The 16,607-nt window shown below is 34.7% G+C and overlaps 1 protein-coding gene across 3 annotated transcripts in view; it reads left to right on the top strand.

Moving 5' to 3' along the window:
• Positions 1-16,607, top strand: part of IFT88 (intraflagellar transport 88) — a 111,085-nt gene that overhangs the window by 68,914 nt on the left and 25,564 nt on the right. For all 3 annotated transcript variants that reach the window (XM_043991300.1, XM_043991301.1, XM_043991299.1), the window contains 2 exons: positions 445-551; positions 13,651-13,717. In XM_043991300.1, coding sequence (XP_043847235.1) covers positions 445-551; positions 13,651-13,717 — 174 coding nt within the window. The remainder of the gene's footprint in view (positions 1-444; positions 552-13,650; positions 13,718-16,607) is intronic.

Genomic DNA, 16,607 nt, shown 5'->3' with positions numbered 1-16,607 from the left:
TAGGAAATTTTGGAAAACACAATAACAAAGTTGTTTTTGGTACTGAGAATTTTATAGTATGCTGAAATCTTATAGGTATAGGAAAGATCTTTTTTGCAGTCTCAGAAATGGAATAATCAACATTTGTTATTTTCCTTATTTACTTGAATGCTTAGAAAAACTGTTTGAAATACACTTCCCACATTAGGCAATGATTTTTAGTCCACTCTCAAGGACATAAATTTTTGCTGTTTTTTTCTGGTAGTAATGATGAGCTGCACTGATCTATACATATTACCTTGCTTGGTATCCCTTAGGATTGATGGCTCATATCTATTTCCATATGTTGCAATTGCATTGTAAAAGGAAAAAATACTATTTATTAGAAATATTACTGATTAAATACTTTGTGTTTTCAAATGTCCTAAATAAAATGCTTTACTAAATATTTTTAATACAATTTAGGTCTACGCTTCTTAGTTCGCCTCTGCACAGATATTGGACTAAAAGAAGTTCAAGAATATGCAACAAAACTCAAGAGACTGGAAAAAATGAAGGAAATAAGGGAACAGGTATCTCAAGTGGGACAAAAGCTGATGTCTCTTAATTTTCAGAATGTCAGTCTCTTATAGCGTAGGTGACAGGATTTAGGAAGCATCTAGATCATGCCAAAAAAAAAAAAAAAGCTAAAATAATTTTTCTGCTTTGGCAAAATAGGTAAGACTAACCAAAAATTATGACATAAATGTGATTCCTTCAAGAGTAAGTTTAATGAGTGAGTGCACCCTTGAGTGGGTAGCTTATGTTTTAAACAAAGAAATAATTTTCCTCATGAAATAACTTACAAGCTCAACTCAAAAAGTCAGACACTGAACCCATATAGAAAGTAAAATCTTAATTGGACAGACTTATGGCCCATGGGGAGTAAGGGACAATTACTGACTTGTATATATATTACTAATACTTTTTTTCCTCTGACCTATTATATAGCACAACATAGATCTGTAAATGTTATTAATATGCATGAAAGCACTTTTAAAGATACACACATATGTATGTGTAGAAGAATGTATGTGTGTATGTTTATACATAATGTGTATATATAGAGAGAGATATATAACTATGTATATAGAGATATACATACTTAAATAATACCAAAATTCTTCATTTTGACTTCATCTAAATATTGCTAGGCTCTCTTAATAAACCTTAAGAGCTGAGCATTCTTGTAAGTTATTTTATATGGTTGTTGTATAGATTCTTTCTTGAAAAAGAATGAAAATGCTTAATGCATGTATATTTATATATGAAGTGAAATGCGATTTTAGATAATATTTAATTTTTCTTCAAACGTTGAATATTGTGTCATTCTGTATTTTTAAAGATTAGATAATTATAAGCAGTGGTCTTAGAGATTAATTTTAATAATATGGAATTGCAGGATTTATTATTTTTTGTTGGAGAGGAAGGAGGACTCAATTACATATTTACTTAAGGTGGTTTGATTGTCTTGTCTTGTTTTTAAATATGCATGATTATTCTATTCTTTTTAAGTGCACTAATTTCCAAAGGGTTATGAGCACTTTACCCAAATCCCTTAAACATCAAATATCAAATGAGATCATAGTAGGTAGCTACCCGGGAAAGACTAACCAGGCAACAGGAACTAAAAACTAAGTCATTCTAATTTTGGCTGTCAAGAAGAGATGTGAATTCCAAACTTGTGAAAACTCCAGGGAAGGTTTTGAACATTTTTATCTGGTTACTATTGTATACCCTAGCTGCTCCATGGCCATGAATATGCCTGAGAAGAGACTCAAATGCATAAAACTTTGTGAACCAGTTAGTAACTTAATTATACTGAGAAATAAGTGCAAAATCCAGTAGAAATCTTAGAACATATATGATCTGTTTCTTATATAGTGTGTGTATTTCTTTAAGCTTGTAACTTCAGATACATTGACAAATTATATATTCACTATTCTCCTTATGACCCGAGGCATATTCTTATTTTGGAATATGAAACTGCATATTCCATAATTCTCTTGGAATTTACATTCAGAACCTACAGGATTTGTAATTTATTCCATATATTAAGCATTATCTTAACATAATCCAGGTAGCTTGAAGGAAGGAAAAGAGGAAATGAGCATTTATTAAGTGTTTACTATATGCCAGGCACTGTGCTAAGCACTGGGGATACAAATACAAGCAAAAAGAAAAAGTCTCTGCTTTCTAGATGCTTATAATAATTATCCCTTCCACATCACAACTTTCCTCATTGTGGTTTTGATATATTATGGGTTGGCATAGGAAATCAAATAGGAATCTTTGGGAGTTTTGCAGAAGCCACAGATGACACAGAAAAAGTTTAGAAACTCAGAAATGCATAAAATATGTGTATAGTATTGTATAATGTCAACCCAAATTTTACAATAGGGTATTGTAAACACCCCATAAAAGAAAAAGAAGAAATTCTGACTTCTTCTTTGGTATGAAGGGTGGGCCAAAAAATTTAACATACATTTTCCAGATTGCAGGGAGCAGGGTCGGGGAGAAAATGCCATGCCCTTAAACCCCCATAATGTGGAAGAGATAACTATATTCTAATAGGGGAAGACTTCATACAAAAGAAGATAGGGGAATGGAAGTCCCCAGTGTGGGGGCATGTGTTTGAAGTTGGGAAATCAGAAGGAAGGTCAGGAAAAGAATAAAGCCTAGCTTGAACCCCTCTACAAAATGGAGGTCCCAATGGGAACTCACTATTAGAAGAAGGGAATGGGCCTTAAAGATTGATATTCCAGTTAAGAAAGCCTCCAAGGTGGTTAAATGTTCTAGAGGGAAGATGCCCCAAGCATGGAGAGAAGTTTCAAGAAGAGACAACAGTAAGGGCATGGTTTTGAAGTTGAGAATTCTGTTAAACTAGGTTCTCTGTATCTTCTCTCATGTTCTGATTAAAGACCTTCTTTGTGAATAAAAGCTGAAAAAAATCTATAAACCATTCTTTAGATTCACTATGAAAAACAAATTAACTTGCCCTAAAAGTTGGATTTTATGTCATTTTTTTAAAGTCAGGAATCTGTTAAACGCCACATGTGGAATGTGCAAGATTCTGGTATACATTTCCCATCCTCAAAGAAAGATTATCTTGTTTTCAGGATAGTTAATAGTATCTATCACATGTGTTTTAGTACCTTTTTTTGGTTTAGACTTGTGATTTCATAGGAGAGGGGAACTTAAAATATGGCAGCTCCTTTCACCAGTGAAGACTGGCAACTTTTTGGTAAGTGACCATTTTAGAGAGATGCCTGGAATACTGAGAGCTTAAAGTAATTTTCCCATAGTCAAATAGGCATCATATTCTAATTCTTCAAAAATTTATGACCCATGTATGTATCCTAAATTTGAGGGGACCATTCCAAAGGTTGCAGAAGTTTTTAATTTCTCCTAATCATTACCCCAAACTTAGCACATGCTATATAAATTGATAGCTATCTGCTAAGTGTTTCCACTGTACCACTGAAAGGAGAAAGCAAACTAGAAGCATAATTCAGATGTATTTTAGTAGGTTTGTTTAAGGTTATATGGTGACCAGCCAGATCTCAGATGGATAGCTAGTATACAGAATAAGAAAGCTGCCAGTATACCCTCTGATTGGCTTGGCAAGTGAGAGTTGCTCTCCTCCAGCCCTGTAGAATTTCTAGTCCTTCAATAGGCATCAACATGGCAATGAAATCCCCATCATTCATGTAAGGCTGTATGTTTAACTATATACCAAGTATTGTGCTAAGTGCTTAGGAATACAAAAAAAAAAAAAAAGGCAAAAAAGGAGAAACAGTCCTTGTCTCAAATGGGGGAGACGACTTACAAATAGCTAATTACATGATAACATATGTATAGAATAGTTGAAAGGTAATTTAAGAGGGAATGGCACCAGCAGGGCCATGCTCTAATGAGAATAAGAAAGTAGTCTTTATATTGTTTTCCTGGTTCTGTCTACTTCACTGCATCAGTTCTTATTAAATATTCTCATGCTTTTCTGTAGTCATTATATTCATCATTTCTTTAGCCCAGTAAGGGATGTAATAACTATCTTCAAGTATATGAAGAGCTATGTATAGAAGAGGAAATAGACTTGTTTGGTCCCAGAGTAAAGAATTAGGAAAAGCAAGGCAACAAACCTTAAGTGCTTACTATGTGCCAGGCATTATGCTAAGTGCTGGGAATGTATATAAACAGAAGCTAAAAGACAGTCCCTGCCCTCAAAAAACACTGCTCAAAAGGGGATGAAGCATGGCCAGCATGTGCCAGTCTCTAAAAGGAAGCCTCTGGAAAGAACTGACCTATGGGAGAAGGCAGCTGGCTTAGCAGAGGAATATTCCAGAGTGAGAAGGCAGCTGGATCATGGTAGAAAGTCCAGAGTCAGAAGCATGTCTGGGAATTAGGATCATGGGGTAGAAGATACAGAGAGTCCAATATCAGCTAAAGCAAAGGAAAAGCTTTGTAACAGTGCCGCCCAAGATCATAAATTTGGAGCCAGAGGGACCTCACTGTACAAATTAGGAAACTGAGGCACAAGACTGTTTAACTGATTTGCCCAGGGCATGCAGTTAGTATCTGAGGAAGGATTTAAATCAAGTCTTTCTGACTCCAAATCCAGTATCCTATCCACTCACTATACCACACTGCCCATCTGCCCCAGATTGCTTACTTGCAGAAATACCTCATCTTTCCTTGAAATTTAAGTTAGACAAAAGGAAAGAATTCATGATAGCAGGGCTTGAAATCTATACAAATGGATTGATTTGACTATGCAATAATCCAGTTATTTCAGAAGCCACTGAATAATTTGCCTGCATCAGTTGGTGTCATAGAATCATGGAATTACAACTGCCTCATTCAGTTAAACCCCTAAATGCATTAATTCCTTTCACCACTTCCTTGACAGGTAATCATCAAGCCTCCTGGTATTACTGTCAGGAATATAACATTTCATGAAAGCATCCCCTTCCATTTTCAGATAGCTCAAATTGTTAGGAAGTTCTTACACAAACTGAACTGAAATCTGCCTCCTCGTTATTCTTTTTTTCTTTTTAAATGTTTTATTGATGCTCTTTTCTTTTTTATATATATCACTGTCTCTTCATGGCAGCTCTGTGTCTCACATCCCCTCCACCCCTCAGCCTTCAGAACCCTCCCTTATAACAAATAAGCCTCCTGTAACTTCTTCCATCTTTTGGTCTTAGTTCTGATCTTTAGAGGCATGCAGAATTAATTCAGTCTCTCTCCTCTCCTGGCTAAACATGCCCAGTAGCTTTACAGTATAGCTGCTTGAGTAATTGTCAATTAGTCTTATTCAACAAGTAGACATGGCCCAACAGTTGTTAAACGGCGCAATAATAAGGAAATCTTCCCTGGAGGTCTCAAAACTAAACTAAATCATGTGATTTAGATGAATGTTTTTCATTTTATGCCACACACTTGGTAAGGAAACTTAAGAATTCTTGCCAGGTGTTCTGCCCACAACCTTCTGCTAAAATAATTTTGGAGATAAATGAGCTATTGACGAAATTTCTTTTGGGCTTTCTTTCCTTTTAGGTATGTGACTTTTCATCAGGCTTATTATTTCTTATTGTTACTTTAATTAAAGACATAACTTTAATGACTACCAAGGTTAAAATCTGATTTGTATTTAAGATCAACTATGTTAATTACAATAAAAGGAGTTTTCCACTTAAATTAAAATCTGAAGTTTCCTAGTCGTACTTGTTTTCTTAATCCTAGTGACTCTAATGTAGTCTTGTTAAATTGTTTAGGTGATAAATTGAATTGGGAGAAAAACGTTTTTATTCAATCTGTTCATCCCATTCTCTATTCACCCTTTCTTCTATGTGTAAAAACTGTTCCATTACTAACAAACTGACCGTCTTCATGATCTACTTCTAACATTCACAGAAATCTGAATTCTCCATTTCTTTTTTCTTGTGACATTGCTGGTTACCTTCCCTGTCTCATGCTCCATGAACTAACCTCATGTCTCCATAGTTAACATCAGATATACTGCCTGTCCTGACACCTCTTTCATTAATGACCTCTTTATCTTAACGTCCTTCTCTTGCTCTGTATTTGTGATTTTGACCTCTGATTCATCCTTACCTTTGTTTTCTTTCTTTTTCTCTGCTTTTTCCTTCCCCTTTTACTTCTTTCCTTCATTGCAATTTTCCCTCTATTCTGTCAAATACTTTTTTTTAACCTGATTTTCTTCTTTTCTATACGTAAATGAATGTAGCTTTGTAAATGTACGCAGGGAATGTAACTAAAACTACCTTCCTTACCAGCTAGTACCCAGCTCCTCTATTTCCCTTTCCTCTAATCTCTTCAGATAGTCTGTATATACATTCAACATTCTTTTGCTTCTCTCAAAAATTTGTCTGTTAGCTTGACTCTTTCATCCAACTGTCCGTAGGAAAACAAAATACCCCTTTCATGGCAGAGTATACTTTACTGCGTAAGTTGACAGAGATTAGACCTCTGTTGAATGAATTTTGTCTTAGACTCATAGAATTAGAGGTGCAGGGCATCCGGCCCAACTCCTTCATTTTACAGATGAGGGAACCAAGGCCTAGAAAAGTTAAATGACTTGCCCACACATAGGTGCTAAGTGGCAGAGCCAGGACATGACCCATTTCCTCAAACTCCCAATTAAGCCCCCTTTCTACTATACTACTCTGTACAGATGGATAGTTGTGAACATAACTCCAGGAAAAATACTTAAAATACTTATGAAAACAGACTTTTCAATCACTTTAGAATTGTTCAACTACATGCAAACAATTTACATGATAATTACAAGTCATTCTTGGGTGCTCATTAAAATAGATTTCCTAAGGATTGGTACTAGGCTATATTTTGTTAAGCTAGCTTGATTTACTCTGTGTGTGTGTGCATGCACACATGTGCGTGCATGCCACTCCCATTTACAAATAACAAATTACATTTCCTTTAAAACACGGGTTCTTAAAAAATAAAAATAAATAAAATAAAACACAGGTTCTTAACCTTTTTTGTCATGGATCTTTTTGGAAGTCTGGTGAAGCTTTTCTCAGTTCTTAAAAGCATAAAATAAAAAAATACACTGGATTATTAAAGAAACCAACTATATTGAAATACAATTATCAAAAAAGTTTTTAGAAGTGGTCAAAGCACTGGCCCTGGATTCAGGAGGACCTGAGTTCAAATGCGACCTCAGACACTTGACACTTACTAGCTGTGTGACCCTGGGCAAGTCACTTAACCCCCCATTCCCCCCCCCAAAAAAAAAAAAGGTTTTAGAAAGTTCACCGGTGCCAGGTTAAAAATCTCTTTTAAAGGGAGTTCACACATTTTACTTATTTGAATTTTCCTTTCTCCTAAGTGGGCTAAATTAATGAGATTTTATTTCTACTCCTACAGTGTCCCTTGCAGAAGCTAATGTCTTTTTTCTTTAATTATCACCCAGCTCAAATTATCTAGTTACTCTACAAATTAGAGGGCCAGGAGAGTATAGAAATAGTGTGGGCCTGAGGCTGACTCATGAGATGGCAAGTCATTCCATTTTTCAGAGCCTCACCTTCTTCATCAATAAAATTAAGGACTTGCACTAGAATTTTTCTAAGGCCCTTTCCAGCAGTAACCTTCTACCCTATGACTATGAAATACTTCAAACATCTCTTCAGAATCAAAATTATGACCTTCTTTCACAAGGTGCTGCAATATTCAACCTGTAATTTCACAGAAGACCCTTTGTTTTCCCTGTACTTACTCCTTAATGATTTTCATCTTTTTCCTTAACTAACTTTCTCCTACTGCCATTTTGGGGCTCCTCTTAAATTGATACAACAAAAGATTCTTCTTTTCTCTTTTCTGAAACAATTTTCTTTCAAATCTTTCTTAAAACTTCTCCTTATAAAACTTTTCCTTAACTTTTTTTCCTTAAGTTTTTCTGTTAAAGCCTAAGAGGGGGAAAAGGTGAATGAGAAAGAAAAAATAAAATAAGGAAATGTAAGGAAAAGAAAAAAATTAGACTTGATTTCTCACCTAGTGATTATGTGATCCAGTTGCTTTGTTTGTCTTTCCCAGATTGTGAACCATTGGGCAGGGAAATCTTTTTCATTTGCTCGATATGATTCATGAAATAATGTTAGTAATGAAATAATAGCAAATAATGAATAAACCACTAAATTAAGCATGAAATGTTCTAAATTGTAATTTTAAAACCTATTATCTTCCTGTTTATTCCTGCTTTTCATCTTTAATCTAAATGAGAAAAAAAATCTAAGACTCACAGTAAGTCTTCCCTAGTGTCTCTTCTAGGGGCAGCTAGGTGGCACAGTGGATAAAGCACTGGCCCTGGATTCAGGAGGACCTGAGTTCAAATCTGGCCTCAAACACTTGACACTTACTTGCTGTGTGACCCTGGGCAAGTCACTTACCCCTCATTGCCCCACCAAAAAAACAACAAAAAAAATTGTCCTTTTATAAAACCTATATGGGTATATAGACATACATAAGCATGTATGTGTATATCCACACACATATGTATACATACATATACACACATTGTCATTACCCAGTCTATTTTCTGATATTTCTGTCTAAAGTTTCTGGCTTCTGTGATTTCAATGGACAGATATTGATATTATACATTATGGATTATAGACAACTCTTAGATTAGCCATTAATTAAGAATAAGAATGTCATAGATCATTTGTGCAAGAGATTGAATTGTTCACTTCCCATCATTACCCTGGCCTACTCTTTGGAAGTGACATTGAACAATAAAAGTGTGCAAGATGTGGAAGGGAGAAAAGAGAGAAGCAAGAAGGTATCTTAAGTTATCTGTTATTGACCACTAGAGAGATCATTTGTAAATGTTCTGTAGGAAACCTGATTGCCATTTCAATTTGGATAAAAATGAGGATTAACTCAATCAGTAAATATTTACGAAGTGTTCACTATATGCCAAGCACTATGCTAAGTGCTGGGGATGCAAAGAAAGTGCAAAAATAATTCCTGCCACTTAAAGAGTTTACATTCTAATGACGGAGACAACATGCAAATATATAGATATATACGAAATAGATATAGGGTAGTAGGAAGATAACTTTTGAGGGGGGAAGCCTTCTTGCAGAAGGAGTCTTGAAGGAAGCCAGAGATACCAAGAGGTAAAGAAGAGGAAAAAGGTCATTCCTTTCTTGGGGGACAGGCCAGTACAAAGGACAAAGGCACAAAGTTGGGAAATGGAGTGTCACATTGTGGGGATAGCTAGTAGGCTAGTACTGCTAGATTATGGGTATAGAGGGCAATAAGGCACAATAAAACTGGAAAATAGGAAGAAGCCACATTGCATTTTACCCTTATTTTATTTACAATTATACCCCCAAATTAAGTAATTCATTTGACCAGTTTATTTTCATACCATTCTAATTAGTAAAAATACTAATTAGTAAATTAATAAAATGCAAATATTATATAATGTTACATGATATATTGTATTATTACTGGTTAGTAAATAACTAAAATTTACATAGTTAATACTGGCCTACCGTGATCAGAATATTTTGGTATCCATAGTTTTTCTCCCGAATCAGCCTTGTCACTTCTCTGTGACTCCTCCTTACCACTAGGATCACCATTATTCTAAAGAATGATAGAAAATCAAATAAATCAAACTATGGATTTTATTTAATTGTTAGAAGACAGGAGTCTTTCTGCAGCTTTGTTAGTGGTTTTTAGACTTCTGAATCTGAGATACATCATTAGTATAAAAATATCATAGCATAGCCAAGCAAAAACTTCATTTTGGGCTAATAGATTTAAAACAACAAACAACAATGACAACAACTTATTTACCTGTTCTACAAAAACATTACCGTGTTTTCCCAACATTATCCTATGGGTTTTTTCCACTCAGTTTAAACCTCTTTCTTTATTATATACATTCTACCCAAACCTATGAAACATGATTCAGAAAGTGGATTTATATAGTTCTATCAAGGGAAGCTTTCCTGTTTTATGCTTATGTAGGGAGAAGAGAAGAATTTCTCTCTTTATTCCCTGCTCCCTTGAGGTATTTTCCAAGACTGAGTGAATATTCTGAAATACTTACTTTAAGACAGACTGCCTCCTCAGGGAAAGCAGTCACAGTGTGCTACAAATAAGAATGTGGGAATGGAGCCAAAGAGATGCTTCTCTTCCTTCTGCTTGGAGGACCCACATTTCTTCACTAGTGATGAAAAAATCTGGAAAACTCATCCTTAATAGTCAGGAGTTCAGACACAATGGACTTTAGTCTGGCAACATGAAATATATTTGAACTTGTGTGTAAAAACTAGTTCAAGTCCAATGGCAGAGAGAATTTTTATATTTCATTTAGTTTCACTTTTCTGCTTCATTACACATGAAATATAGCTATAAAGGATTGTCCAAGTTGAACAATGTGTTTGGAAAAGAGCAGAATGGAAAAATAGAGAAAAGGAAGTATGGCTTAAGTCAAGTCCTTAATATGAGAAGGAAAGAAAATAACATCAAAGTACCTAAAAGTATTAGGAAACTCTTAAGAGACAAAATAAAACTAACACAGAAATTTCTTGTAAGGCACACACACATTCTCATTGATGTTCTAAAATGCTTTTTACTTGATCCCTTTTTTTAGTATGTTGAGAATATAAATTACAAACTCATTTAAGTTCCATTTTCTAAATTGAATTTTAAATTTTCAAAATAGGTCTGCAAGCATTGCTGTGCAAATATTTGCTTTTATTTTCATTCAAAAAAACTAACATATAAATTCCAGAGAGACATTCTGTTGGCTAGATTTTAGAAATGTCATATGGTTTTCAGAAATCATTGTAAAATGTGATGCACACATATCCAGAAGGATGGCCAGAAGCCATGTGACATAGCAGAGTAAGCATGTGCCCTTGTTAAAAGGGATCTGATTTCAGTTAAGAATTCACTGTTTTGGGAACAAGCAAAAACATATCCTTTAGATTTGGTACACATAGAAAATGAAAAATAACTAAGCAAACCGAAAATTTTGCAGCAAGCAACAAATGCGCCAGGAATTAGACAGGTCATCTATATTTGTTCACATTATGCATCATCATAAACTTTGGCAATGTTCATTAGAGTCCTACATTCTTGACTTCCTGTCTGTTAGCAAGATCATGGTACTGGTATTGATTACATGGAAGCAAAATATTGTATATGAAGTAAAGCATGTAAAGTATTTTGTAAACCTTTAAAACACTATGTAAATGTTGGCTATTATTATTATTAATAAGGTTGCCAACATGATATTTCCCTTCAGGCCCTTATTCCTGGTGTTCTAAATATATCCCTTTAATTGGTATGTTCATAGAGTTGGACCCACTGATAACATATCTCTTTTCATTTTCTTCTTATTTTTGGGTTTATAATCATCTCTTTTAAATTTCTAGTGTGCTAATTTATTACTATTATTTGTATGTTTGTATATTATACTTCATTGTAAAAACCAAGTATCATTTTCAGTAGTTTTTATTTTATGTAAAGTTAAGTAAGCCTATAATAAACATTATTTTAAATAAGTAAAAATGAATTCCCAGCTATATTCATTATGTGCATTCAAGAGTCCACAAGAGCAGGATGAGATCACAGCTTCAAAATTATACTGAGGGTGGGGGTCAGGGTGTCTTCTTAACTTTTTTGTGGTATGAACTCTTTCTGGTAAAACCTATGGACCCCTTCTTAAAAGAATGTTTTAAATGCATAAAATAAAATACATAGGATTACAAATGAAAAGAACTATATGAAAATACAGTTATAAATTTAAAAAACAAAAACAAGTTCCCAGACACTTGGTTAAGAACCCCTACTCTAGACCATGCAAGGCCCAGGAGATAAGATCCATTATCCAGGCACTGCTCATCTTCAGCAGTCTGAGTCTGTTCCTGGGTAGCTCTATCTCTAAGATGGAAACAGTTGTTGTTCTGGGATAAAAATGAGTAAACTAGTGATAAAATTTACGTATTATAAATGCTACACAACATAATAATATACATACATAATGCCTTCCAGATGATGTTTCTCTATATGAACCTAGGACAATATCTAAATGGTTTTAAAAGAATATCTTTATTGTAATTTTGAAAGTTCCTTCTTTTTTGGTTTTTGAACAGGAAGAACTTTCATACAAATTATTACAGAAATAATATGATCTTGTAAATGAAACATTTCACATTATTTGCCTATTAGAATAGTGATTAAAAGGTTATGTCATAGTGTCAGTGAAAACACTGGAGACCTGGAATTCACTTTCTCTGTCAAATTCCAGATTTGTTATCCTTAGGACATGGTATAAAACATTTATACAAGACTTTAAATTGGATTGCAAATTTTTCAAGTTAAGTAAGCATTACATTTTTCTATTGAGTTAATATATAATTGTCACTTGTGCATTATGAACATAAATCTGGAGAATATGAGTGCCAAACATTATCAATCAGTATTGAGAATTCAAAATGAAAAGTCAAAATCAATATTTTTTTATTGTTTGAAAAGGGTTTTGTTGCATCCTATTAAATACAAAAGTACTGAGGCTTGCATACTACTTCATTGTATAGATGTGTCTTAAAATATTAAAAGGTAATTTTGGAGAGGGAGAGATTTAAAAATTATTATATTCTATGATTTCCAGGAAAGTAATCTATTTGAACAACGATTTTTTCTCTTGAAATAACTATGAGATTATTAATTGATGAAAGATAGTTCCAGCCAAAGTATGTATTGACATGTTAAAGTTTTTGGTTTATTTCTCAATGTAAACAAGTATAAAATGAATATATGTTTATCTACTGAATTACTCTATACTTTTGTAATCAAAACATGTGCACATGAAAACATAGATATTCAATTAGCGGCAAAGCTAGTGTTAATACTCATATTCTAAGACTTATGCAAAACACAAAATAACAGTAAATTTTTTACATAAACCTAAAAATAACACAGCTGGAAGATGTTTATAATGTTTTAGTAGTGCAAGGCAAAGGAGGGGGATAGTTCCAAGAAAGTAGACATTTTAATGGACAGATGTTTTAGAAGCTTTTAAGAGTACCTTTATTTTAGAAGTCAGATTAAAAAAATAAACTAAAATAACCTCCCCCCCACCCCGAAAAATGCTGTGTTGAGTATTAACAAATGTAAAACTTGTAGAGTCAATATTCCCTGGTCACTTTTCCTTTCCTCTACCTCTGTCTATACCCCTTCCCTGCACACATAGTCCACAAACATTCATAATAAGAAAGTATTATTTGGATGTGAGATTAGACTAAGATTAATCAGAATTTAAAGTAAAATGACATTTTGAATAGCTTTTCAAAGTTTTGTAGGTTATTATATTTGTCTTAAAAAAACACCAGATATAAATTTTCAACTCAGTCCCTTTCACTTTTCTTTAAAGCTTCAAGTAATGGTAGATTTGGATTTAAACTTTCAGAAGAGTAATAAAAAACAGTCTGTCTTCTAGTATACAGAGCCCTGTTGACAAAAATCCATCCCTTTTGCATATATTCAGCTCTGAATCATCTGCAGGGTAACTGTGTTACTGTACCTAGGGCTTGTTACGTTAAACTTGTCCTCTTCTTGCTCTAGCGCATAAAGTCTGGCAGAGACAGCAGTGGCAGTTCTCGTAGCAAAAGAGAGGGAAGTGCGGGCAGTGGTAAGTATTTTCAGTTCTTCTAAGGCTGTGCAATTGGCAAATATTCAGCATGTAGATTTCTAAAAGAAGTAGTATCTTGAAGTAACCCCTGATATCTTTTGTTGTTGTTGTTAAGTGAATTTTTTATTTATTTATTTTTTTTGGCCTAGGATAAAACTTCACATTCTAAACGAATGTGAGAGGAAAGACCAACTTGAATGGTTAAAAATTAATGAAAAAATAATCATTATATTTTAAAAGAAATATGGTTTCATTAATTCCAACTATATTCTCTAGCATAAACTCTCATAAAGTAGGTCTTATGAAACTGAATGGATAGATTTTAAAGATGTAATTAGCATAGTAATGGATATAAATAAATGCTTTTTAAGTTCTTGAATATAGTTTTCTCTTAAGTTAAATATTTTTGCTAAAATTTTATTTCACCAATTTACTTAGCAACTACCTTTCTATAGATAATGCAAAGATAAGTTTATTGCGGGTCCCAAATTAATATAGACTAAATAAGGTTTTACTATATTTTTGTTTTCAATTCTGAATGTTAATAAAGCACCATGAAATATAGTGGGATGTGGTAGTATACTAAAAGTCAAGAATCTACATTCATACTTGTATCTTTATTGCTTACCCTGCACAAGATCATTTTTTCTCTGTGTGTTTCAATTTCCCTGTCAATATAGGATCTATTTACTTCAGATGAAAGTTGTTATACTGGAGTTTTGAAAATGTAATGTCCCAGGGGCAGCTAGGTGGCGCAGTGGATAAAGCACCGGCCTTGGATTCAGGAGTACCTGAGTTCAAATCCGGCCTCAGACACTTGACTTACTAGCTGTGTGACCCTGGGCAAGTCACTTAACCCCCATTGCCCAGCAAAAAAAAAAAAAGAAAGAAAGAAAATGTAATGTCCCTAATTAATTAATTAGAAATAAACATGCTAAGGTTATGTTATATATAATGTACATACGTATATATAAAACCATAGCTACATGCAGATATGGATATTTTGACATATATAGATATATCTATATGTATGCTTGTAATAGCATGTACATCACCAAAGTAATGTCATAGACCCAACTGTCTTCTTATCTACCTTTTTGTAATGTGGTGATCAAATTAAGAATAAAAGTTGAAGCGTAGGCACTCAACCTGATTAACTGCCTTTCCTATGTTCCTTTTACCTTCCCAACTGGTGAACTCTCACCTAAAGCTAGAACCACACACCTAGACCCTGAGATCAATACCATTCCTAAGTAGAGAAACAAAAAAGAACTCTAGTTAGTCCAACCAATATTTATTGAATGACTATTTTGCTCAGAGTACTGTATGTAGCACTAGAGGACTTACAAAGTTTAGATCAGACGTTGTTATTGTCTTAATAGGGCTCAAAGTCTAGGGAGGGGGCTATGACACATGCACAGAACTATATAGTTAGTCTAATATATGGTAAATGCATTAAAGAAATACAAAGTACTATGCAAGGGAGGAAAGATCAGTCAATCCCAACAGGTGGGATGAGGTCAAGCTTCATGAAGGAGGTGGCTTTTGATTTGAGCTTTAAAGGATGTGTAGAAACTCAACAGCAAGTGGAGGGCAGAGGCATGGTGTGCGCAAGGGCTTAGATGTGGGAAAGTTCTAGGTATGTCTGGGTGTCGGTGAAAAGTCCACTTTAGCCAGAAGATAGTCTATGTGAAGGGAAGTAATATGAGTTGATTGGATTGAGGAGGCATCAATTTGTGTCCCCAAATGCCAGAGATGTGTTTGAACTTTACTCAGGCAACAAGGGAGCCATTGAAAGGTTTTGAGCACAGGAAGGACCATTGAAGCAGCTTTGTATCCTGACCTTGGTAACCAAAATTCAAATGAAATTAAATGTGTTCCTGAATTGTTGTCTTATGATTTAAGCCTCTGATGTGTGATTTGGTACCAGATTTCCTGTCTCTGAACGCCGTCTTCGATGGTTCAGTCCCTTTACTTGGGACCGCATCTTTCTGACACCACTCACCTATCTAGCTGGGCCATCATCAGACCACTCATCACGTACTTCTTGACCTCTCTGCAGCCTTCAACACTGTTAATACCCTTCTTCTCCTTGGTACTCAATTCTTTTGAGGTTTTTCGGACACCATTCTCTCCTGGTTCTCCTTTCACCTATCAAATTGCCCTTTCTCAGTCTCCTCTGATTAATCCTTATCCATATCCCATCCTCTAACCATAGGTATCCCCCAGGACTCTGTCTTGGTTCTCTCCTCCCTCTAGAGTATTTCACTTGGTGTTATCATCAGTTCCCATGGATTTAATATATCACCTGTATACTGAGGATTCTCAGATCTACCTATCCTGCTTTAAACTCTCTACTGACCTCTAATCTTACATTTCTAGCTGCCTTTCAGATTTCTCAAATTGGATGTCCAGCAGACATCTTAAATTCAAAATGTCCAAGACAGAACTCATTATCTTTTCCCGTAACCCTTCCCCACCCCTATCCTGCTGTTCCATACGTCTCGGTTACTGTCAAGGGCACCATCATCCTCCTAGTCCTCTAGACTCACAATCTGTGTCATCTCCAGGTCCTCACTATCTCTCACCCTGCCACATCCAGTCTTTCGCCAATGTCTGTCAGTTTCACCTTTGCAGCATTCCTTGAATACTCCCCCTTCTCTAAAACTTCCATGCCGTATTTGAACTAGTCGGCTTGCCTCAAGTCTGTTCTGATCATACCCTATACATCCCAGTGATTCTGAATTTCTATAGGTCATTATCCAAACCTTACTTTCCATGCCTCACCACCCTCAACCCGCCCACCCTCAACCTAATTTCATTTTCCACTGTGCCCTCTGAAAAGCCTGTTCCATGAGCATGAAACCTAACCTTCATCATAAATCTTTTC

Source organism: Dromiciops gliroides, chromosome 3, assembly GCF_019393635.1.
Source record: "Dromiciops gliroides isolate mDroGli1 chromosome 3, mDroGli1.pri, whole genome shotgun sequence".
In the NCBI taxonomy this organism is placed as follows: domain Eukaryota; kingdom Metazoa; phylum Chordata; class Mammalia; order Microbiotheria; family Microbiotheriidae; genus Dromiciops; species Dromiciops gliroides.
This window is presented reverse-complemented; position numbering and strand designations above follow the sequence as displayed.